Source organism: Geotrypetes seraphini, chromosome 10 (genome assembly GCF_902459505.1).
Source record: "Geotrypetes seraphini chromosome 10, aGeoSer1.1, whole genome shotgun sequence".
Taxonomy (NCBI): domain Eukaryota; kingdom Metazoa; phylum Chordata; class Amphibia; order Gymnophiona; family Dermophiidae; genus Geotrypetes; species Geotrypetes seraphini.
The window spans coordinates 29,808,038-29,833,879 of record NC_047093.1 but is presented as its reverse complement, the minus strand read 5'-3'; the positions used below and the strand labels follow the sequence as shown (position 1 = coordinate 29,833,879).

At 44.6% G+C, this 25,842-nt stretch overlaps 1 protein-coding gene across 2 annotated transcripts in view; it reads right to left on the bottom strand.

Moving 5' to 3' along the window:
* The window catches only part of LOC117367715 (unconventional myosin-XV-like), a 95,742-nt gene that overhangs the window by 41,908 nt on the left and 27,992 nt on the right, over nt 1–25,842 (bottom strand). For both annotated transcript variants that reach the window (XM_033960556.1, XM_033960557.1), the window contains exons 7-13: nt 24,352–24,467; nt 18,433–18,492; nt 17,692–17,767; nt 13,152–13,270; nt 10,862–10,980; nt 6,109–6,250; nt 4,772–4,883 (exon numbers count right to left, since the gene is read on the bottom strand). In XM_033960556.1, coding sequence (XP_033816447.1) covers nt 4,772–4,883; nt 6,109–6,250; nt 10,862–10,980; nt 13,152–13,270; nt 17,692–17,767; nt 18,433–18,492; nt 24,352–24,467 — 744 coding nt within the window. The remainder of the gene's footprint in view (nt 1–4,771; nt 4,884–6,108; nt 6,251–10,861; nt 10,981–13,151; nt 13,271–17,691; nt 17,768–18,432; nt 18,493–24,351; nt 24,468–25,842) is intronic.

Below are 25,842 nucleotides of genomic sequence, written 5' to 3'. Positions count from 1 at the left end.
GTATTTTATTATCTCTCATGTAATTTACAAACTTAAAAATGGGAGGTGAAAGGGCCTCATAAGTGGGGCCTCTTTTCATCTAAATCCGGCTCTGATTGTGATCCTTTTTTTGGCTGCTTGTTTTCAGAATTTTCATTATAATGATTAATTTTGTGATTTTTGCTTCTTTTTTAGCTGATTTTCTGAAGGAAAAGAAGGAAATAACTTTTATTTTTCAGGACATGAAGATTACTACTATTGCTACTATGTATTATTTCTATGGTGCTACCAGACACATGCAGCGCTGTACATTAAACCTGCAAGAGATGACCCTGCGTTAAAGAACTTACAATCTAATTATGACAGACACACAGGATAAAAGAGTGAATCTACACATGCTGCTCAGGTAGGGAATTATGAGGGGACTGATGAGGTGGATAGGATAAGGGACTACAGAGGGAATGCCAAACAGCTATTGGTGCTTTACAAATTGGTAGCTTAAAAAATACAGAGCGTCCAGCCTGGATTTAAATAACGCCAGAGGCAGAGCCCAATGTATCAAGTCAGGCAGGCATACGGTGCAGCAATGGAGAAATGGAGTTGGAAGTTGGCTGAAGAGGAGAAGGGTACTGATAAGAGAGACTTACCCAATGAACAGAGTTCTCGGGGTGGAGTATAGGGAGAGATAAGAGAGGAGAGATTCTGAGAAGCTGCAGAGTGAATATATTTGTAGTTCAATAAGAGGAATTTGAACTGTATGCAGAAATAGACAGGGAGCCAGTGAAGTGACTTGAGGAGAGGGGTAACATGAGCATTGCGACACTGGCAGAATACGAGGTGTGCAGCAGAATTCTGAACAGACTGAAGGGGAGAGAGATGGCTTAGCGGAAAACCTGTTAGAAGCAAAGTGCGGTAATCCAGGCCAGAGGTGACGAGAGTGTGGATGAGGGTCTTGGCAGTGTGATCAGAAAGGACACTGTAGAGAAAGAAACAAGGTCTGGCGATCTGTTGGACATGCAAAGAGAAGGAAAGAGATGAGTCAAAGATGATCCGTGTTGTGATCAGACAAGACATGGAGGATGAGAGTGATATCCACTGAAATAGAGAATGGAGGAAGGGGAAAAGGGGTTTAGGAAGAGCGATACGGACTTCACAGTCTTGGCCATATTTAATTTTAGATGCTGGTGAGATATCTAGGTAGCAAGGTCAAACAGGAAGGCTGATACTCAGGCCTGGATTCTCGTAGAAATTTCAGGCATAGAGCGGTAGATTTGTGAGTCGTCAGCAAAGCCCAGGGAGGAGATTAGAGCAGTGTTCTTCAACTGCCGGTCCGCAGAAATTTCCTGCCGGTCCACAGGCCGGCACGTGCATCGGGCCCCATTCAGTGCTTTTCAGCCGCCGGTCCACGGTGTGATCGATGTGGCGTTGTCTTCGGGCTGGCTCCCTCTTCCTCAGTGCTGCAGTGCACAAAGCCATGGGCAGTAGCGTCCTGCACCTGAACTGGAAGCCTTCTCTCTGATATCGCAACGTCAGAGGGAAAGCTTCCAGATAAGGCGCGGGACGCGCAAGGAGCCGCTGGCCACGGCTTTGTGCACTGCAGCACTGAGGAAGAGGGAGCAGGCCCAAAGATAACACCAGGGGACAGGCCAGAAGGCAAGGCACATCATGGACGGAGGGAGACAACAACGGTAGGGGGGAATGATTTTATTTTTTAATTTAGTGAATGATTTACATCTGCTGTCTGTTCAGGAAGAAATGTATTTGTTTCTTTTCCTCTGGGGTTGTACTGCATGCAGAGTCTTACACCTTATGGTTCGTTTGTATATATTAGTACTTTTAGTTTTTCGTCCCGTATTTGCATGGGGTTAGCTGTGTTCTGGTAGGAATGAATATTGAGAAGCCTACAGTGTGCTTTGTGTAGTTTAATTTTGTGGTTAACCATTACCCTTGTGTTACACTTCTCCCTCCGTATTCGCGGTTTCAACATTCGCGGTTTCGATTATTCACGGTTTTTAGCTTGCTGGCTCCTCCCCCAAAATTACATCAGCTTGCATAGAGAAATCGCTGATTCCAAGCATTTACAGAGAAAAACGCCAATTCCCAGCACTTTCTTTGCCGTGTTTTGCCTCTCCTTCAGGAACAGGCCAGGTCTCCACCATTTTATTTGCGGTTTCACCATATTCACGATTGTTTTTAATAGAAAACAGCGAATAACATATAAAAAAGTTTTTTGCGGTTTTTCAGTATTTACTGTTAATCCCCTATCACAGCGAATACGGAGGGAGAAGTGTGATACGATTATATTGTGTGTGTATGTATATATATATATAAGTTGTGGGCCAGACCCCGCCCATCTCCACCCAATCTCCGCCCCAGACCCCGCCCCCATAACAGTACTAATTGTAATACAATTTTTTCCATTCATTTTTCATATATATATATAAATATATATATAAAAATGAATATATATATAAAATGAATATATATATAAAATGAATTTAAATATATATATAAAAATGAATGGAAAAAATTGTATTACAATTAGTACTGTTATGGGGGCGGGGTCTGGGGCGGAGATTGGGTGGAGATGGGCGGGGTCTGGCCTACAACTTAACCCAGTGTTCTTCAACAGGAAATTTAGAGGACTAGAATAATCAGAGAGGGAGGAAGAGTTACATTTTTGAGAATAACCAGGTTTTCAGATGTTTACGGAAGGGTTGGAGGGAGCTCAGATTCCTAAGAGGTAAGGTTGTTCCAGAGCTCAGTGATTCTAAAAGGGAGGGAGGAACCTAGTTTTCCTACAAGGAAGACGCCTTTTAGAGAGGGAAAGGAGAGTTTCAGTTTTTGGGTGGATCTGGTGGAATTGGGGTGCCGGTCCACAAAATAATTATTTTATTTCCACCGGTCCACAGGTGTCAAAAGGTTGAAGAACACTGGATTAGAGCACCAAGGAAACAAGTGCAGATGGTGAAAAGAAGTGGTCCCAGGACAGAGCTACGCAGAGTAAGTTGACCGACAGCAGAATGGCAGTAGAGGAGGATCCTCCAGAGCTTACTTGCTTTAGCTCTGAAAGAAGCCTCTCATTTCTATCTCAATAACACCATCTTCTCAAACCAAGGCCGTGCATCGGAGAAGAATCTAGGGAGGGCATTTTTAAAAGCAATTTCTGCACGTTGAACAGAACTTTATGTACAGAAACAGACACTTATGAAATGTTATACCTGTTATATGTCTAACATTACATGCATACAACCTGTAAAACAAATAACTTTACTCGAAAATGAGTGGTGGCATTTCCTATTTATTCATTCAATTTTCTATACCGTTCTCCCAGGGCAGTTCAGAACTGTTTACATGAATTTATTCAGGTACTCAAGCATTTTTCCCTGTCTGTCCCAGCGGGCTCACAATCTATCTAAATGTACCTGGAGCAATGGGAGAGCAGGTGACTTGGAAAATATGTGGATAAGTGCCAATTAATTAACTTGGAATATTTATGCACAATAACGATCAGGTGTAAATTTAAGGCTATTAACTCTCTGAGCTATTTTTCCAAACAGATCAACTTTCATTTTGAAAATTTGTCAGTATCCAGACAGGGAAAGCTGTTCATTTACTATTTATGTGTGTTCAGTTACATAATAGAGCCATTTCTAAACTGTCTTCAATGTGGGGTAAAGACCATGCATAGCGGAAGGTTTTATACCAATTTTCAAAGTGAAAGTGTGTGCAGATTTTGTTCCGCTGGTCTTAAAATTTGCGATTATTTTTGTTTAATGGAACAAAACTCTTGGTATTATAGCTGTAACCTTTATATTTTCACACTCAGCATTGGTTGGTACAGAGACCCCTTTTGGAGTATTGTGTACAGTTCTGAAGACGAAACCTTCAAAAAGATATAAACAGGATGAAGTCGGTCCAGAGGAAGGCTACTAAAACATATAGAGACAGAGAGGTAAGATAAGGGAGGTATGATAAGAGTCATTTAAATACCTTCATGGTATAAATGCGCACTAGGTGGACCTCTTTCACTTGAAAGTAAGCACTGGAATGAGGTTCAGACAGAGGCTGATGGTAAAAGGGGATAGACTTAGGAGTTATCAAAGGAGAAAGGGTGGTGAATGCTTGGAACAGCCTCGCAGTGATGGAGATGAGGACAGTATCTGAATTCAAGAAAGCATGGTACAAGCCCAGCGCATCTATGAGGGAGGGAAAGGGATCGTAGAGCTTAACAGCTGGTAAGGAGGGGGTAGACTGGATAGGCCATATGGTCTTTATCTGCTGTCCTTCTCTGTGTTGATGTATCAGTTAGAGAAGGACACAGAGACAAATTTGTCCCCATAGGAACTCAATTTCCCTTTCCCGTCTCTGCGAGTTTTGTCGCTGATCCTGTCTCTGCCCCATTCCTGTAAGCTCTGCTTTAACCACACAAGCTTCAAACACTTATGATTTTAAAGTGTTTGAGGCGTGTGCATATGAGGACAGGGCTTTCAGGAATGGGGCAAGGGCAGGAAAAGAACTCGCGGGGATGGGACGGGAAAATGAGTCCCTGCAGGGACAGGAAAATCAGTCCCCGTGGGGACGGGGGCGGGAAAATGAGTTCCCGCGGGGATGGGGAAAAATTTGTCCCCCATGTCATTCTCTAATATCAGTGAAAATCCCATTGATACCACATTCTAGAATTCACAGTTCGGAAGCAGATCTGAAACTGACCCCGCATCCCCATCCCCTTTGTCCTACAGAAGCCCAGTGAGTCTTCTAGAATATTTCTAGAGGAAAAGCGGCTTCTTACCAGGGTCTAGCCCATTCATGGGCAGCAGTTTGATGAGATCACCTTTCTTAAGCTGAAGGAGGCTTTTGTCGTCCGTGATGTAGCTTCGAAGAGCGATAACGTAATTGGAGTCCTGGGAAAGGAACAAAGCATATAAATGATAACTCTCGACCACAAACACCCTGTTATGTAGGAGGAGACACAGATCTGGCAATCGTTTCACAAGCCAGAAGATGCTGGTAGTTTCTTTATATAGGAGTGCCAACTTCTATCGTATCAAGCAGCCTTTTGGGGCAAAAACCTGGAAAAACTAATTACACACCCAAACAACTATGGTGAATTTAGGAAACACCTAAAAACATACCTGTTCTTGAAATACCTAGGTAACGAATCTGTACAAAAGACCCCATCACAATCCCACCCCCCAAATCTGATCTCGTAAACTGTTAAGCACTAATCTCCAACTATGAATGTTCCATTCAATTTGTAGAATCTTTCTAATTCATTGTAAACCGCATAGAACTTCATGGTCCTGCGGTATATAAACTGTTGTTATTATTATTATCTTTTAAAAAGAATCTTTGGCTACTCTCACAACGAATCACAATGTACATAGCAACCACCGTCTTAAATCCTCTGAACCTGGATGGGGTGGGGGGTGGGGAATTAAATCCCTGCGATTAATGATGAAAGCTATGCAAAACAGTTCCTGTGAACAAAGTGTGAAACTAAGGACTACGGTGACAGGTCAATTGCGCGCAAGACAATCGCGCGCCGACAAAAACGCGAAGACAACTCAGCGCAAAGACTATACCGCGCAAAGACAATAGCGCGTGAGACAATTGAGCGCAAGGATAACTCAGCGCAAGGCAATTGAGCGAAATGATAACTGAGCGCCAGACAATTGAGCGCAACGATAACTCAGCGCAATGACAATTCAGCGCGCCTCTGGATGGCGCCTGCCGAACGAAGGCCACGCGCACGTTAACACATGATCACGTCACCACATTGTCAGTATGGTTCCCTTGACTTTTTGCGTTTTCAATATAAGTCGCTCAGTTGTCCTCGCGCTCAATTGACTAGCGCTCACTTGTCTTACGCTCAGTTGTCCGCACGCGATTGTCTTGTGCGCAATTGTCTATGAACCAAGGACTACAGGACAATGATCTCTGATCCAAAACATTCAGGTAATTCCACTCTTTGATCACCTGTTGTAGATAGAGAAATGTTATTGCTCATCTAAGCCTCCATACAGGACCTCTTTCCTAAGGGTCCAGAGGATCCGCACTGGACATTTTTTCCCTTGCAGAGGTTAACGATTAGCTGCCTCAATAAAACGCTGCCCCACATCTGCTCACCTTCTTGAGCTCATGAAGAAAGAGGTCCACTATGGCTTTGAGCTGCCGGGCCTTGGGAGATTGCAAGATCAGCTGCTCATTCTTCAGGGAAATCTCCAGGACGTGGGGAGCTTTCACTGCCAGGGAGAGGACGTCAGCATAGCTGCAGAACAGGGAGAGAATGGAAATGCAAGGAAAAGGTTCCTCTTGCTTCATGGGGCCTACAAGATTTTAAAGATGCCACATTAAAACAAAACTCTGCCCGTCCGATCGCCCTAACTGAGCCTCAAAGCCATCATGTAACACCTTGTGTTTCAAAACTCCCTATTGTAGGCATACCACCTTGCATCTGTTTAAAATGTAGTTTCAAGTTTCAAGTTTATTAGGTTTCTTGATTAATCGCTTAATCATACTTCTAAGCGATGTACAGTTTAAAATTTACATTTGCTAGGTGACAATACAATAAATAAAAATACTTAAAAAAAAGGACAGAATTACACTCAATTTAACATATTCATAACATTAGGTAAGGAGGAATGAAATACAAATCTTTAAAGTAAAGAGAAAACATTAAGGGAAAATACAGAAGGTTAACAAAATAACAAAATATAATAAAATAAAATAGAATGGGGTTATAGGATATTAAAATTAGTTTGCAAAGGCATCCTTGAAGAGAAATGTTTTTAAGTTACTTTTAAATTTTCCAAATTCCTTTTCTTCCCTTAAAGATATAGGGAGGGCATTCCGAGTCTGCGGTGCAGTAACTGAAAAAATAAATTGTCGTCTTGTATTTATAATTTTCAACAAAGGAATCGACAAGAGGTTTTGTTCATTAGATCTTAAAATTCTCTTAGCAGAATATGGAATTAATAATTTAAATAAGAAAGCAGGAGTCTTATTATAAAGGGTTTTGAAGGTAATTCTACAAAGTTTATACATTATTCTGTGTACTTGAAAGTGATTAGGGAAATCCTTTGGATAGCTCCTCTTACATCCGCGGAGGAAGCCATTTTAGAAATAATGTAATTGCATCACTTAGAGTAGAGAATGACACAGTGACAAATTGATCCCCATCCCCGCAAGAACTCAATTTCCCTGTCCTGTCCCCACGGGTTTTGTCACTGTCCCTGTCCCATTCCTGCAAGCTCTGCCTTAACTACACAAACCTCGAACGCTTATGATTTTAAAGTGTTTGAGGCTTGTGCAGATGAGGTCGGAGCTTAGGCATTGGTGGAATGAGGCATTATGACATCACAATCTGAGCTCTAGAATGTTGCTACTTATGATTTTAAAGTGTTTGAGGCTTGTGCAGATGAGGACGGAGCTTAGGCATTGGTGGAATGAGGCATTATGACATCACAATCTGAGCTCTAGAATGTTGCTACTTATGATTTTAAAGTGTCTGAGGCTTGTACAGATGAGGACGGAGCTTAGGCATTGGTGGAATGAGGCATTATGACATCACAATCTGAGCTCTAGAATGTTGCTAGTTATGTTTTTAAAGTGTTTGAAGCTTGTGCAGATGAGGACAGAGCTTGCAGGAATGGGGCAGGGACAGGAAAACAACTTGTGGGGATGGGATGGGAAAATGAGCTCCCGCGGGGATGGGGAAAAATTTGTCTCTGTGTCATTCTCTGATTTAGAGCAGGGTTTCTCAACACAGGTCTTGGGACACACCTAGCCAGTTAGAAAGATCTGCATACAATGGAGGCGGTGCCATGCAAATTTATCTCATCAATATTCATCGTGGCTGTCCTGAAAACCTAACTGGCTGGGTTTGTCCCGAGGACTGGGTTGAAAAGCCCCTGATTTAGAGGATGTTTCATGCTATATCCTTCATTACATTGTAGCCAGTATGGACCAACTTGTTCAGCTGTATGTATGTGACAATCTGTGACACTTGGTCGGCAGATAAGAGTGGAGCTGAAAGGTAGCTGCCAGGGCTCCAGATGAAGGCTGCAGATGTGGCAACAACTGTTTCATTCAAGATAAAAGAGGAACACTATTGCTACTTCTCATGTGTCAAAGTGGATTGCTTGAAAGATTAGAGGAAGAGACAACTGACCTGTTGAGAGAAGTGACTTCAAGATAAGTTTGTTGGTGTCAGGTCAAAATCCCGCAGACAATTGAGCGCAGCGCGGAGGCGCGCCACAGAAAATTACTGTTTTTACGGCTCCGACGGGGGGGGGGGGGGCGTGGGGGAGAACCCCCCACTTTACTTAATAGAGATCGCGCCGCGTTGTGGGGGCATTGTGGGGGGTGTGGGGGGTTGTAATCCCCCACATTTTATTGAAAACTTCACTTTTTCCATGTTTTTAGGGAAAAAGTTAAGTTTACAGTAAAATGTGGAGGGTTACAACCCCCCAAACCCCCCCCCCCAACGCCGGCGCGATATCTATTAAGTAAACTGGGGGGGCTCCCCAACAAAACCCCCCGTCGGAGCCCCTAAAAACTGTAATTTTCTTCGGCGCGCGCCTCCGTCTTGCGCTCAGTTGTCGGCGCGCGCCTTTGTCTTTCGCCGAGTTGTCTATGAACCAAGTTTGTTACGCTCTTTCACCAATCAAATAAGAACTGAAACTTAGTCGCTCCTGGCTGTAGTCATTCCAATTTGTTTTTGGCAGATCTAACCCCTTTTTTTTTTTCCATTCAATGATAATGATGACAGAAATTGAATTTTGAGGAGCATAACTCTAATGAATGAAATGAAAAATTGATATAATATAAATGTACGGAGTTTTTTCAGACCAGTGACGATACGGGTGGCTTAGGGTACTGTGTAATCCCAGCTAGCCGGGTATGAGGTTTGTTTTCTCCGTTCTTTTTGTACCTATTATTATTTTTCTGTCTCTTTTATTGATTTTTGAAAGTATGGTATGAATGAGGTTTCTCTGCTAAAATTATTATACAGTACGTTTTCTTTTTGAGTCAGTGCTTGGTATATACGACCGTACCCTTGTACTATTGGTCATCAAAGTGGATTGTGCCATTAGGGGAATGCCAAGGAAACATGTCGACATTTAAAAACTAGGATGCAAAGCTAAGTGACTATGTTAAGATCCTCTCTATGGGAGGTGAAATTTATTTTTTCAGACGTGGCCAGTGGCGTACTGAAGGTGAGAGGCGCCTGGGGCTGTGTCACCGCTCCTTCCCTGTCCCCTCCTGCCACACGCGTGCGCGCGCCCCTTCCCTTCTCCCGTACCTCTTTAGCATTCCCGGCGCGAGCAGCAACCCCAACCTGCTGCTCGCCCCAGCGTCGGCTCTTCCTCTGATGTCACTTCCTAGGCGCGGATCCAGGATGTGAAGTCAGCGGAAGAGCCGACACTTGCACGAGCAGCAGGTTGAGCGCTCGCGCGGGGAACGTTAAGAGGTGCGGAGGAAGGGAAGGAGCGCATGCGTGCGTGTGGTAGTGGGAGACGGAGAAGAGCATGGGTGCCAGCACCCCTACCAAGATGGCGCCGGGGTGGACCACCCCCAACCCCTTATTACACCATGGAATGTGGAAATGATCCCAAACCATCTGATTCTCCACTGTAAGATGACGTTTCAGGAGAAATCCTCAAGAAGAGAAAACTGGCCTCGGTCTACCCAGAAAGAGGAAGACCTGAGCTGTAACCCAGGTTCAACCATATGGACTACCACTGAACCATCAAGTGTTCATAAAAGTTCAGTGGCTTGGGGAGAGGTACCGTGTTTCCCCGAAAATAAGACATATCCTGAAAATAAGCCCTAGTTGGAGCGCTTATTTTGGGGGTAAAGGAAAGCAAAATAAAAGTCCACTGCTGGTACCGGGATCTTCCTAAATGCCGCAGCAGACCCTTCTATCTCTCCCTCCTCATGCCGACCGCGAGACTGACTTATCATTACCTACTTCCAAAAGGCAGCGTCGCGGCAGAAATTTGAATGGGCTACTTTGGGCCTTTTCACGTCGGGACGTTCCACTGCCGCGTTGCTGATGACATCATCGGTGATGTAGCAGAGGAACGCCCTGACGTGAGAAGGCCCTAAGCAGCCCGTTCAGATTGCTGCTGCGACGCTGCCTTTTGGAAGTAGGTAATGATATGTCAGTCTCGCGGTCGACATGGGGAGAGAGAGATGGAAGTGGAGGGAGAGATGGAAGGGTCGGTGGGGGTTCGGCTGCATGGCAGGGGGGATAGAAAGATGCTGTGGGTTTGTGATTGGGCAGTTTCCCTGAAAATAAGACCTAGTGCATTTTTGGGGCCCATAAATAATATGACAGTGTCTTATTTTCGGGGAAACACGGTAGTATTAAGTAAAAACTCTAATCTCCCTGAAAGGCCCTCCTACAAATCCTTTAAAATAATACCTTAAAATCCCTGGTACTATTTGTATTCTTAGAAGCTGGAGTACAATAAATAGGGTTGCAAGATTTTACGAATGTAAAATTCAGACACCCTAGACCCGCCCCCCAGGCCCACCCATCTCCGCCCCAGTCCCATCCTAGCTCCACCCCCCCTTCCTGCTTTGGTTGGGCAGGATGCAATCTGTGCATGCGCAGATTGCCTCCTGCCCGACGCGATGGAGAAGTGGCTTTCCAAAACCCAGACAAAGTGCCAGGGAAATCTGGACGTCTGATAACCCTAACAATAAAGCATTTCTGCTTTGGTTAAATAAGTTAAAAAAAACCTTTAAAAATACATTTCTTGTTCTCCTTATATTCATGCTTATGAATCTTTTGTAACAATTTAAAATTTCAATAAACATTTTAAAAAGGAAAAAAAAAAAGTTCCCTTTTCCCTCAAGGTTTCCATCTCACCTGTAGCTGGAAAGGATTTTGAGGTGCTCAGGGCTAAAGCCAGAAGCTTTTACCACCTTCAACAGTCGGATACCTCGATGAGAGACCCCCAGGAGCTGCACATCACTTCCGTTCTCCCCCTGAAAGCAAACACATATCAGAAAAATTCTTGCTTTTCCCTCTGTTTTCGTTTTCTTTGTGTGATTTGACCCAGACTTCGCTCCTAGGAAGTACGATGGGATTTGGGACATTTGGGACACCATAAAGTCTATTACCAATTGTTCAGAAGAAATTTCCTTTGACATTATAATTCTCCGATCTCAACACCCTTGTTTTACACAGTCTAACTGTCCTCCTAAACTCATTGATGTAATGTTTGTGACTGCCCTTATGCACATCTTGAAAAATTGGAAGTCCTCTTCATTACTAAACTATACCTTCTGGTGGAATTCTTTGAGCATGTATCATAAATTTGAATCATATGCTTATGAAAAGAAAAATATAATTCGACTTTCCAAAAATCTGATACAATGTAAATCACCCTGGAAATTCCTGGACTCATATGTTCAATCTATTTCATAGACACTCCTCTCTTCTTCTTCTTCTTCTTCTTCTTCTTCTTCCTCTTCCTCTTTTTTTTTTTTTTCTCTTCCTTCAATTTCTCTTTCCTCTTATCTTTTCTTTTACTATTTTTTCATGAACAGTCCTAGTACTTTAGATCTTTTAAAACGATTCAATTCTACATTGCACAATGTAACTGAATATTTGTTATACTAAATGTTTTGTTTTATATCTTGATACCATGTACTTGAACTGTTTCTTATATTTTTTCAAAAAATCAATAAAAAATATTGAACTGGAAGTACGATGGGAAAAGATGAGAGACCCAGAGTCGAACCAAGTTCTACCGAACAACGCAGCCCTCCATTACTCTCGTATCTCAGTACACATACTGATTTCAATTTTAAATGTGTAGTTGGAAAAGAAAAAGGGAAAAGGGATGGGATGGGATTTGATATAGTGTTGCCCCTCTCATTCGCGGTTCGCAGACTCACTCATTCGCGCTCTGCTCCGACGGCCTCTTCCTGTAGTAAAGTCAGGAGCTGTTACTAAATGTCATTCAATGCTGATTTTTTTTTTTTTTTCTTTTGGTACTGAATCTTGAGCGCCATTTACTAAACCCAGCCTTAAGCGTACAACTGCATGAGGGTGTGCATGCGGAAGGAGCATAGGCATGTCACCAGGCATCATGCAGAATGCACTGCGTTATACATTAACACCAGCCACTGACGTGGCATAAGTTGGCGCAACCAACTTTCCACATGCCAAAACAGCTTTGCACCAGGGTTCAAAAATGGCTTAAGCATGTCCAGAAGCCATTCGAATGGCCGCTAAGCCTACAGTATAATCTCGTTATAATGGACTTCAAGGGATCTGGAAAAATGGTCTGTTATAATCCAGAGTTGCATTTTTTTTTTTTTTAAACTTTATTTAGGTCAACTTGAAACAACATTCAATCAAAGAACAACAGTCACTGCACAAGCATATCAGCAACATCAAGAACAAAACTCAGCAAAACATTGGTATGGCACGAAATGATTGCAGAACGAGAACACTAAAAGATGTTCTAAAGCATTATGTCGTACTGTACTGGAAAGAAAAATACTCTGTCATTTTCTTCTGGGCTGCATTTTGATACTATATCACCGGCATGACATGCGCCTTGTAGACGGAACCTGCTTGTCCGTTATAGCTGAAGAAAACTACAGTTAAAAGCGGCTCTGGGGACCAAATTGGTTGTCCGTTATATCCAAAAGTCCGTTATATCTGAGTCCGCTATATGCGATGATTTTCTGTACATTTATAATGGCGCACAGCCAGGACCAGCGGACCTCGTCCGCTATAGGCGAGATTCCGTTATAAGCAAGCCCGTTATAATGAGATTATACTGCATTCCATTGTGGCACCTATATCTTGGTGCCAGTGTATGGAATTCATCCCTATGCTTTTGTGGACTTGGATCAGTTTAAAATTCCTGGTCAGGTAAGAAGACTGTTTAGTAGAGGACTGAGCGGATTTCAGGGGTTACTATGAATCAGCCGATGAATGTGTGGATTTCCTTCTTTCGTACTGCCTTTGAAATTGCCTTCTTGCATTTGTTTCCGTTGCTCCCCTTGATGTGGGCTAAAATTATGTTTTAATTTCCTTGTGCATTAAAAGGTTTTTTTTGGAAATTTGTATTTCTCTTTGTGTACTTTGTTATTGTGGCAACTTTTGGAACTCATAAATAGAAAAACTTGTGCTTACTTACTGTGACTGGGAAAAAGCGAGAGAAATAGTTGGCCCAGTTATCTCGGGCTATCATCACAATCCTCTTCTTCAACCCTTCGTCCTTGAAGGATCTGGCATCAGTTCCGACCTGAAACTCCACTGGGGTGAACAAACAGTAACAAACCAGCTTCATTACTAGAGACATTGTCCAGTACCCCAGATCTTCCTTGCACTGATCAAGGGGCAACTTTCAGGCACTATAGCATTATAAGAGCCTGAGTGAACTTTGAGGATTAAACCTGTGCACATCCAGTCAGACACACTTTAAAGGTACAACAACTCTTTACAACCATTATATATCTCTCTAATCTAGTGTTATTTTACACACCTAGTCGTTCGTTGATATCTTTAAATGACAATAGAGTAGCTGTTCCCCATATCTCAAAGGCTCACCTTGCCTCAACCAGAAATGGTGCATTTTTCTACTTGGTTCCAATATTGTGGAACAATTCACCAGTAGAGTTAAGGAAGGATGAATCATTTCAAAATTTTAAGAGACATCGAAAAGCAGATTTTAAAAAAATGGCTCTCCTGAATTGAATAATGGAATGGGGACTATAATCTGCCTTAATTTGTATTAATTTGTACAGATTCGTGTTGATTTGGATTGATTTATTTCATATAACAGTTTTAGTGGATCTGTTTTTGAAATGTTCATTTTTTTGATGTTCTCAAGTTCTGCCAGTGACGGATCTGTGAAGTGGGCTGTGCCGGAAGTTGTATTAAGACCTGCACTAAAATATGACTGTTTGCTATCAGGCCACTTCAGAGACTTTTCTATCTCTTAAATTTGTTTTATTTTATTTTTCATTTTCTATTTCTTTGATTTTTGATCTTGAAAATGTATTATATGTTGTTATTACATATTTTTAGTTTATCAGGTACTTTAGCTAGATGTGAGCCTTCAGGACAGATTGATAGGGTCGTTTTTCTCAAGTACCTAATTTCATTTTAGTTTGATACTTTGTAAACCGCTTAGGTCAGCAAAATGCAGGAGCGGTATATCAAATCTTAAATAAACATAAACTCTTTATTGATTCACATATCTGATCCTGTTATTTCACATGCTTGGGGTAGGCAAAATAGTCTCTTATTTCAAGTCATCAGTCTAGTTCCACTTCATAAGTCTTTAAATATCATGTGGGTTACAGAACGCAATATGCTCTTTATGGTTGATTGCCACGCTCCAAACTTATTCAGTATTCAGTATAAAAGGTTGATTTACCTTAGTCATGAAGATAGCAACTGTCTTACCTTGACAGTTTTTCTCCCAACTCCACTCCCTCCCAGGTATTCTCTTTAGCCCACAGCTAGGGAAGGTTTCTCCCTCTGGAGACCTCTCATCTCGTGGCCTCTCTTACCATCTCCCTGACTAGCTCCAATCTAGGGCATATGAAACACTCCTTGCCTGAGTCCCACCACCACGACTCAGCAGGGTTGCCCCACCTACTCTAGAGAATGACACGGGGATGGGTACCCATGATTATCTGCGGGCAGGGACAGAAAAAGAACTTGCAGGGATGGGGTGGGGACAGGGTCAGAGCCAATGGGACAAGGAAGGGGGGGACGCATGTGCGGTGAGGGAAGAAATGGGAAGAGGCGGGGGCAGAGAGAAGGAGGGGTGCAGGCACCCCCACCAATATGGCGCCAATATGCCCTCCCCTTACTAAGCCACTGAAAGGAAGGGGTACCCTGCATGGAACAACAGCTATAATTTTGGTGCAGATCACTTATTGGGCAGACTAAGGGCTCCTTTTACTAAGATGTGCTAGCGTTTTTAGTGCACGCAGGATATTACCGCATGCTACACCATGCGCTACACGGCTAGAACTGGTGTTAGCGTCTAGTGCGTGCGGCAAAGTAGCTTGCGCTATTCCACGCGTTAATGCCCTAACGCAGCTTCGTAAAAGGAGCCCTAAATGAGCCAAGCTGGTCTTTTTTGTTTGTTTGTTTGTTTATTTTTTTTCACATCAAAGAACAAAATACTTTGACAAAGGAAATAAAATAAGATAATAAAGAAATACAAACCCCCCAAAAGAAAACTGGTGAGATAGGGAAAAACTATCCCATTCTCATCTACTAATACCATGAACATAGTCCACAATTGGGGAGAAAAACCATACTCAATCAAGAGAAGTTGAAATTAAGAATAATTATAACAAGAAATACAGAGATCTTTTGGATTAATTAATGAATAGCCTGGATTGCGGGTGTGCTGGATGATTCTGGAGTTCTTATAACTGGTTTGCCTTGTGGTTGATCCGCCAAGCTGGTCTTTATTTACTAACATTTACTCTGTTATCTGAGCAGCATTTTCAAAGAATAGAATTCCCCAGGGTCTTGTAAAGGCTCTCGACCCTTCTGAGATCCTCCACAGTTCCCAGCTCTCCTGATCCCACAGACCAAGACAGATCACCTCCTGGACCATTCTAGCTGGTTTCACCCTTGAAACCCCTCACCCAACAAGTTAGCACACTAAGCTGGAAAATCTCCACTTCTTCTCCGAAATGGGAGAAGGAGGGACTTTACATATTCCTCTCCATTCAAGAAGAGAACTAGCAGACATGCCACTTCTTCCTACTCTCCAGCTAATACGGACTGATGCTCTCCAGTGACTTAATGCTTACAAATTTTATATGAAAGGATCCTCCCAGTGCAAATGGCCATTAATAGCCTCCTCTTGCTACACCAGTTTTTCATATTTGTAAAGACCTGGGCCCAGATGCACTAAAGCCAGCGATCGCCGCTAAATCTGTTTTAACAGCTTTAGTGACGATCACATTTGCTGACCCGATGCAGAAAATGGCTCACCACCTGGTTTTCTGCATGATTGCTCATTCCCCAATCCAACCATGCAAATAACCTAATTAATATTAAAATGCCATGTAAACTACCGTATTTTCACTCATATACCGCGCACCTGTGTAAAACGCACACACGGGTATAGCGCGCGAGGAACAGACATTTATGTAATAAAATTTTAATATAGCGCGCACACGCGTACACCGCGCATTCTAAAACCTCTTCCCGCCTACTCCGAACCGGCATCCTCCCCCCCCGCTCGCGTCATCTCCCCTCCCCCGCGATCCTACATCCCCCCCCAGCACCGCAAAGACAACTCTTACCCGATTGTGCACCGGCACCGGCACCAGCACCAATGCATAGGATGTGCCAGTGCCAGTGCCCGAAGATCCTCCCTCGTTGGGCTGGGCTGGGCGGTGCAAGAGAGATCCTCCTTCTTCCTGTGCCGGGCTGAGAGAGCGAGACCAGAAGGCTTTGAGCATGTGCAAATGCTCAAAGCCCAGTCCAGCCCAGCACAGGAAGAAGGAGGATCTCTCTCGCATCGCCCAGCCCAGCCCAGCCCAGCCCAACGAGGGAGGATCTTCTGGCACTGGCACTGGCACATCCTGTGCATTGGTGCTGGTGCCGGTGCCCAATCGGGTAAGAGTTGTCTTTGCGGTGCTGGGGGGGATGTAGGATCGCAGGGGAGGGAGGGTGACATAAGCAGGGGGGGGAGGATGCCGGTTCGCAGGGGGAATGCCGGATCAGAATGGAAAAAAAATTTTGTGCCACGCGCTCACACGTATAACACGCATGGTTATGCACGGTTTGTAAAATCGTGTATAACGCGCGCGTTATATGTGTGAAAATACGGTAGTAGAGCGATTGATGCTCTAACATGGCTTCCCGATGCACTACAAAAAGTGATTGCTTTTAACGATCCAAAAAAAAGCAACTGATCAAGACCTGTTGCTTACCTGTCTAACATTTTTTTTAATGGGCACAGATGCTGTGCATGTTACCTATGCACAATATAATCCCCATTAAAAAAAAAAAAAGAAAAAAAGCACACACACCTTGCTGATGACGGCCCTCCCTGATGAACCAGCACCATTTTGCTCATGTGGAGGGAGGGGGGTTGAGGCATGGCAGGAGGGATTGGGCATCCTTCCTCCATCTTTGTCTCGCACAGGGGAGGGGCATATAGCAGGATGGAATGGTCAACCCTCCTGCTGATTTTTGCTAGTGCGGGGGGGGGGGGGGGAGGGGGTGTGTGTCTTCCCAGTGCCGCGTTCATCGAAAGTTATAGAGGAAGTTTCCTGCCCCGAACACCTGAGTGGCAGGAGGCTGTTTTCGGGGCTTTCCCCTGCCTCTCAGCTGTTCGGGCTTCCCCTACCAGCTCTGCACCTGTGTGAGAGTCACTCTCGCAGCAATCAATCGGATGGCAGTGCCGGGGATTATGACAAAACATCTGTGTGAATCATTTGCATGCAAACATTTTAGTGCATCAATAGGTCTTTCTGATCAGATCGATGCAGACCCACATAGTTTTACCGATCCTCTTAGTGCATCTAGACCCTGGTGGTTCTTCCAGTGTGAATCCCAATCTCCCAAATATGTATCCATATCTCTTCTGCAATATTAGCTACCAGTTAATCGAGGCATATGACTACTACTACCTACCAAAATCCAGCACAGAACAATAAGCAATAACAGACAGAAGAAAGAGGCCAACTTACCCAACAAGTCTTTCATTTTGCGTTTCTCCTCTTTTGAAATGCGAAAGCAAGAGTCAGAGTAGGTGTCTTGTATGATCTAGAATTAAAAATCAAATGTGAACTGCTTACTCAGTCATACCTTGAACCAAGGGGAAAACACAGCCAGACTTAGAGTAGGAAGGGGAAACAAATATCCAGCCACACCTCAAACCAAGGGTGAGGGCAAACCCACCCTGCCACACCTCAAAACCAAGGGCAGGGGCATACCTACCCAGCCATAGTTCAAACCAAGGGCAGGCAAACCCACTCAGCAACACCTCAAACCAAGAGTAGAGGCAAACCTGCCCAGCCATACCTCAAAACCAAGAGCGGGGAAAACCCACCCAGCCACACCTCAAACTATTATAGCCAATATGATGTATAAAGCATTGAAAAGAAGGAAGGCATGGGTTTTACAGCAGAGGTTGACATAGGGTGGGAAAAATGAGTACAGAGAGGAAAGGACACAAGACATTTGGAACAGGACCATCCCATGCTGGAATCACGCCCTCTAGCTGCTCCACCCTGTCACTGCAGGAGAGACAATGGATGGGAAGCGATTTTTCTAACATAATCTCCATTGTGCCCTGCGTGGCTGCACCACCTGCACAGTCCCTAGGATGGCCTTGATTTGGAACAAGAATGAGGGACAACGAGCAATAGAAGAAAGAAAGGAGAAAAGGGGATGGAGAGACCGCATAAGAAAAGGAGCAAGGCGCTTACCTGATCACACAGCAGGTTCAAACAGTATGGATGAGTAAATTTTTCTTTGGGATAAAATACCTGTTGCAAAATGAGAAATAGATTATAGCAAAACCTGCAAGATGACAAGCCTGAATCTGTTCCACACCAATTATTCATTCAGCTCTTAGCTGTACCCGTCTCCTCCACTGCCAATTCCAGACTTCGTTCCTTTCATCTAGCTGCCTCCATGCCTGGAATAAATTACCCGAGTTTGTCCGTCAAGCACCTTCCCTTGTTTAAAAGCAGACTGAAAACCCACATTTTTGATATAGCCTTCAATCCATAACCCTTCTCTGCCCACCAACCCAGCCAGCGGATTAACCATTCCCCCTAACTGTATCCATGACATCCTGTTTGTCTGTCTTGTCTGTTTAGATTGTAAGCTCTTTCAAGTAGGCACTAACTTCTTTCGGAAGCAGAGCAGAGATTGTGATGTCATAATGCCTCCTTCCACCAATAAAAGCCAACCTCATCAGTGATGTCACAATAGCTTGATTGTCCTGTACGCTCCTCTGCCCTCCAACCCAGCCAGCAGATTAACCATTCCCCCTAACTGTATCCATGACATCCTGTTTGTCTGTCTTGTCTGTTTAGATTCGAGCAGGGACTGTCTCCTTTGTGACTCTGGTAACGCTATAGAAATAATTAACAGTGGTAATAAAGCTGAGCGTACGTTATCAGAATTAGCGTACACTAAGGGCTCCTTTCACGAAGCCGTGTTAGTGGCTTTATCACACGCAACTTTTTAGCGCGTGCTAACCCCCGCGCTAGCCGAAAAACTACTGCCTGCTCAAGAGGAGGCGGTAGTGGCTAGCGCGGCCGGTAAATTAGCGCACGCTATTATGCATGTTAAACTGCTAACGCGGCTTCGTAAAAGGAGCCCTAAATGCTAATAAGCCCATACATATAAAATGAGTTTCTTAGCACTTAGCCTATGCATATTCCTTTAGTGCGGGGGTCGGCAACCTGCGGCTCCAGAGCCGCATGCGGCTCTTTTCCACCTTTGCTGCGGCTCCGGTAGTGTGTCACGCAGGCATGCAGCTTAAGTCCGGCGTCACGGCGGGAAATAGCCATGCTGAGCAGTGAGCTCAGCACATACACAGATGAAAGCCTTGCTTGCTGATTGGTCGGTGGCCCCGCCCCGCCGGACCAATCAGCAAGCAAGGCTTTCATCTGTGTAGTGCTGAGCTCACTGCTCAGCATGGCTATTTCCCCCGCGACGCTGGACTTGTAAGGTGCTTGAAAAAGAAATCATCCTGGCCGGGGTCGGTGTCATGCTCCGGAGATCTACAGCCTTCCTATCTCCCTCTCCCTTCTACCTGCTTCCGGCCACATCCCCTGCTCCGCGGCTCTCTTCGGCAACTCAGCAGCAGCTTCTGACGTCGGGGCCTACCCTCTGCGAGTCCCGCTTGTTTCAACTTCCTTTTTCCACAAAGGCGGGACTCGTAGAGGGAAGGCCTCGATGTCGGCAGCTTGTCTTGATCACTGCTGCTGACGAGTTGCTGAAGAGAGCCGCGGAGCAGGGGGGTGTTGCCAGGTGCAGGTAGAAGGGAGAGGGCCAGATGCAGGACTCGTGGGTGAGGGAGGAGAAGAGAGAGAGAAAGAGAGAGGGGAGGGAAACAAAAGGGAATATTTCATACTGTGCTGGGCCGAAGTGGAGGGAGGGTGGAAAGATTCTGGCTACAGGGTACATTAACAAAGGAAAAGGGGGGAAAGCTGAAAATGGAGATAGTGACACAAAGAAGAGAAAGGGTAAGCAGGACCTACTGAATAAGGATAGAGATACAGAGGGGACATGAAGAGGAGGTGAAATAGAGACATAGAAGTAATGCTGAAAAAGTGTGTGGGGGGGGGGGAGATAAAGACATTGAAAGGGCAAATGGTGAACATGGCGTAAAGATAAGGACAGAGACAAATGAAGATTCTGAAAAAGTGGTGAGATAGGGATATAGGTGAGATGGACACAAAGAAGGGTGATGCTGGAAAATAGGTGGAATGGTAATTCTGACAGACACAGAAGGGAAATGCTGGATCAAGGAGAGATGGGGCTCAGGCTGGATGGAATGAGGAGAAATGCCTTGTTGGCCCGGAACTTCCTCTCCTACGTCAGAATTGACGTCAGGGAGCGGAATGCTGGTCAGCGCAACACTTCTGCAGGGAAAGCTTGGGACGGCGGTGGCTTGGGGGCTGTTCCCCGATGGCGGTGGCAGCAAACCGAGTGGCTTGGGGGACGGCACAGAGACAGAAAGAAAAAGTTGGGGGAGAGAATGAGGTCTGGAGGAGAGGAAACATACAGGAGGCTGAAAGAAAGGAAGAAAGATTGGATGCACAGTCAGAAGAAGAAAGTGCAACCAGAGACTCATGAAATCACCAAATAGCAAAGGTAGGAAAAATGATTTTATTTTCAATTTAGTGATCCTGTATATAGCATTAAGATAAGAAACAATATATGCAGTGTTAGATTTGTTTTATAATGGTTTTGCGGCTCCAAGTTTTTTTTTCTTTTCGAAAACAGGTCCAAGTGGCTCTTTATGTCTTAAAGGTTGCAGACCCCTGCTTTAGTGCATGCTAAGCTTTAGTAAACGAGGCCCTTAACAAATAAGTCGTTTTTCTTCTAAAACATGATATAATATGAATTATGCAATTAAATGATTACCTTAAATCAATAAAGGAGTTTAAAAACGGAAAGCACAATTGAAAATAAAACCTTCATATTATTTAGATTGCTTTCCATTACAAATTTCAAAATATTCCCATCTGCATAAATAATTTACCCCTCCCCCCCTTTTACCAAGCCACGTTAGGTTTTTTTAAAATCTTCGGCTGTGGCAGTATTAGCTCCAACTAGAGGTCTGCATGGGAACGAGGATCGCGGGAATCCCCCCTAACCCATGGGACTCCCACGGGGACACCCCTCTGGTCCACAGGACTCCCACGGGGATCCCCCTCTAGCCAACGGGACTCCCACGGGGATGGAAGGCTTTGGAAGCAGGGTTCGTTCATATAATATAATGGGCACGTCAGCCTTAGTAAAAGAGGGGGGTTTATAAGTTAATTACCTGAACAGAAAACAAAAAAAGGGTTCCACCAAAGAGATTCCACAAGCAAAACAGCAGCGCAAACACAAAAGAAACTGTGGAATTGATGATCCTGTCAGAAGTAATTGCTGCTTTTTATGGGGACGGGCGGGGATGGAGGTAATTCCTTGCGGGGATGGGTGGGGACGGAGAGGATCCTGACGGGGACGGGTGGGGACGGAGAAGATCCTGGCGGGGACGGAGAGGATACGAGCGGGGATGGGTGGGATTTCTGTCCCCGTGCAACTCTCTAGCTCCAACGCTCATAGGAATTCAAAAAGGCAGTAAATAAATCCTAGTTAAAAAGTTTACCTCGGCTTCCCAGTGTCCTTTTGCAATGGCACATATACCAGCAGATTTCTGCCTTTTCCTTTACTCCTATATAGTTAGGGGATCCTTTCCGCCTATCATAGGCTTCCTTCAATTTTGTTTCTGTTTTTTCCGCCCCCTCCCTCATCCTCTAGAACAGTGTCCTGCAAAATTTGTCAAGCCGCAGCACACTAAACCTTGTCACCATGGCTCGAGGCATCTGCAAATGCGCAGACGTTGCCGCGATGACATCATACACATGCATGACATCATCACATCAATGTCCACCCATGCGCAAAAGCCCTCCAGACAGGCCTTGAGCCCCCAGTAGGGGGGTGCCAGCAGGGAAGAGGCATGGAGAGAAGGAGAGGCGCCGGCTGTGTCTGCAGGACGTGCCTCTCGCCATGAGAGGCACGTCCTGTAGGCAAGCCGGTGCTGGTGCCTCTCCTCTTCCCTAGTGTGTCGCAGCACATCTGAAATCTCAGGAGGCACACAGTTAGTGATACACTGCTCTAGAGACCACAACAGCATAGATCTGTGAAGCATTTGAGGCTGAAAAGAGTTTTGTGTGCCCCAGACTGAACCTTGCAGGGGAGAGTGTGGCGCAGTGGTTAAAGCTACAGCCTCCGCACCCTGAGGATGGGTTCATACCCACGCTGCTCCTTGTGACCCTGGGCAAGTCACTTAATCCCCCCATTGCCCAAGGTACATTAGATAGATTGTGAGCCCACCGGGACAGACAGAGAAAAATGCTCGAGTACCTTAATAAACTCATGTAAACCATTCTCAGCTCTCCTGGGAGGATGGTATAGAAAATTGAATAAATAGTTTGAAAAGTTTCAGCCTCTGATAGCCAGAGCTGCTATTGTGACATCACAATGCCTCATTCCACCAATGCCTAAGAGCCAACTCCATGAGTGATGTCACAATGGCTTGATTGTCCTATACTTGGCTCACTTTTACTACATTTTGATTTCTAGAGTGATGCAGTGGTTAATGCTAATAATAATCCTATATAATAAAACGCTAGCCGCGCATGCGCACTCAGACCTGCGTGATCTGTGATCCCTGATCTGTGATCCGTAGGTCCGTGGTCAGAGTGCGTATGCGGCGGCCAGATCAGGAAAGCACAGCCAGCGACTCCCCCCTCCCGCCCTCACTCACCGCCAAAACCACCTCCGCCAAAGCCTCCTCCTTCTCGCCGGCTCACCCGCTTTTAAATTGAGAAAACGCTGCACCGCGCTAACGCTGGCTTTGCCGTCTTCTGTCCACTGCGGCCCGCCCTCTCTGACTACTTCCTGTTTCCGCTAGGGTTGGCCGCAGTGGAAAGAAGACGCCGAAGCCAGCGGTAGCGCGGTGCAGCGCTTTTCTCACAATTTAAACACGGCGGCTGGGAAGGGGGCGGCAGGAAATGCTGCTTCTGCACAGGGAAGTGTGTGTGTGGGGGGGGGGGAGTGCTGTTTCTGGACAGGGAAGGCCAGGAAATGCTGCTGTTGCACAGGGAAGGGTGGGAAATGCTGCTTCTGCACAGGGAAGTGTGTGTGTGTGTGGGGGGGGATGCTGTTTATGGACAGGGAATGCCAGGAAATGCTGCTGTTGCACAGGGAAGGGTGGGAAATGCTGCTTCTGCACAGGGAAGTGTGTGTGTGGGGGGGGGGGGGGAAGTGCTGTTTCTGGACAGGGAAGGCCAGGAAATGCTGTTGTTGCACAGGGAAGGGTGGGTAATGCTGCTTCTGCACAGGGAAGTGTGTGTGTGTGTGGGGGGGGATGCTGTTTATGGACAGGGAAGGCCAGGAAATGCTGCTGTTGCACAGGGAAGGGTGGGAAATGCTGCTATATTCTAGCACCCGTTAATGTAGTGAACTTAAACACTAGTAATAATAATAATAACTAATACAGAGTGGTGAATGACAAGAAAATGCAACCAGTATCAGTTACGGGAGGGTGCCGAGAGGGGAGGGGTAAGTAAGAAGGATGGAAGTATTGGATTGAGGGGGAGGAAAGGAGAGATCGGGGGGAGGAGAGGTGGTAGAGTTTGGTTATTTGGAGGGGAGGGGTTCGAGAAATTTATCATAGAGGTAAGATTTGAGAGATTTCCTGAAGGATGAACCCTGAGGTTGTGGGTTCAAACCCACGCTGCTCCTTGTGACCCTGGGCAAGTCACTTAATCCCACCATTGCCCCAGGTACATTAGATAGATTCTGAGCCCACCGGGACAGACAGGGAAAAATGCTTGAGTACCTGAATAAATGCATGTAAACCGCTCTGAGCTCCCCTGGGAGAACGGTATAGAAAATAGAATAAATAAATAATATTAGCCCTCTACAGTCAACATTGCACATTGTCGAAATTTGCATATTTCATCTTAAGTATCTTCCCACTGGTTAGCCCCAGTCCCTTTCAACTCCAGCCATCGTGCTCTGCCACGGGGCGTCTGCAACCCCACATTATAACTCAGCACTCATGAGGACAAAGCACCCACGATTGTGGAAACGTTGGCCACCCGTTTTACCTCCTTGCGCAGGAAAATTCTCCAATTGATATTGGCATAGGAGAAGTAAACGCTGGCAGTGAGTTTGCAGAGAGAAGACTTTATGTTGCCGTCATCGTGCATTACTCGAGCAGAATCTGAGCAGAGAGAAGAAACGGGGGGGGGGGGGAAGGGGGGTCAATCCTTGTAACATAATAGCATCTCAGAACATTCCTTTGTGTCCGTTCGCCATCACAATGTGCCACAAACTTTCACCCTTGCTTAATACAAAGTTTCAGAAGCTTTCACCTTCTACTTAGCAATAATAAAGCTATCTATTTAAAATGTAAAGCTATCTATCCTCTTTATAACCTCTAATTTCTTATTATGTCCTTTCCTCATTTATTGAATTACCTGTAAACCGTGCCGAGCTCTATCTTTATGGAGATGATGCGCTATACAAACTTAAGGTTTAGTTTAGTTTAGTTTCTCTTCCTCTCTCTCTTTTTTTCTCTCTCTCTTCCTCTCTTTTTTTCTCTCTATTCCTCTCTCTCTCTTTTTCTCTCTCTCTTCCTCTCTTTCTCTTTTTTCTCTCTGTTTATTTCTCTCTCTCTCTCTCTTCCTCTCTCTCTTTTTCTCTCTCTCTTCTTTTTTCCCTCTCTTCTTTTTTTCTCTCTTTCTCATTCTCATTAAAAGGCATCATGCATGCAGGTAAATTAGGGAAATCCCTTTTCTTCAAATTCACTGAGCTTTGGAACAACCTCCCTGCCCCGCTGCAGAACTTAGGCTCATTCCAATTATTCTGAAAGCATCTGAAAACCTGGCTTTTCTCCAAAACATAAAGCTATCTATTTAATATGTAAAGCTAGCTATCCTCTTCATAACCTCTAATTTCTTATTATGTCCTTCCCTCATTTATTGAATTACCTGTAAACCGTGCCGAGCTCTATCTTTATGGAGATGATGCGGTATACCAACTTAAGGTTTAGTTTAGTTTAGCTTCTCTTCCTCTCTCTCTTTTTTTCTCTCTCTCTTCCTCTCTTTTTTTCTCTCTATTCCTCTCTCTCTCTTTTTCTCTCTCTCTTCCTCTCTTTCTCTTTTTTCTCTCTGTTTATTTCTCTCTCTCTCTCTCTTCCTCTCTCTCTTTTTCTCTCTCTCTTCTTTTTTCCCTCTCTTCTTTTTTTCTCTCTTTCTCATTCTCATTAAAAGGCATCATGCATGCAGGTAAATTAGGGAAATCCCTTTTCTTCAAATTCACTGAGCTTTGGAACAACCTCCCTGCCCCGCTGCGGAACCTAGGCTCATTCCAATTATTCTGAAAGCATCTGAAAATCTGGCTTTTCTCCTAAACATAAAGTTATCTATTTAATATGTAAAGTTAGCTATTCTCTTCATAACCTCTAATTTCTTATTATGTCCTTTCCTCATTTATTGAATTACCTGTAAACCGTGCCGAGCTCTATCTTTATGGAGATGATGCGGTATACCAACTTAAGGTTTAGTTTAGTTTAATAATAATAATAATTTTATTTT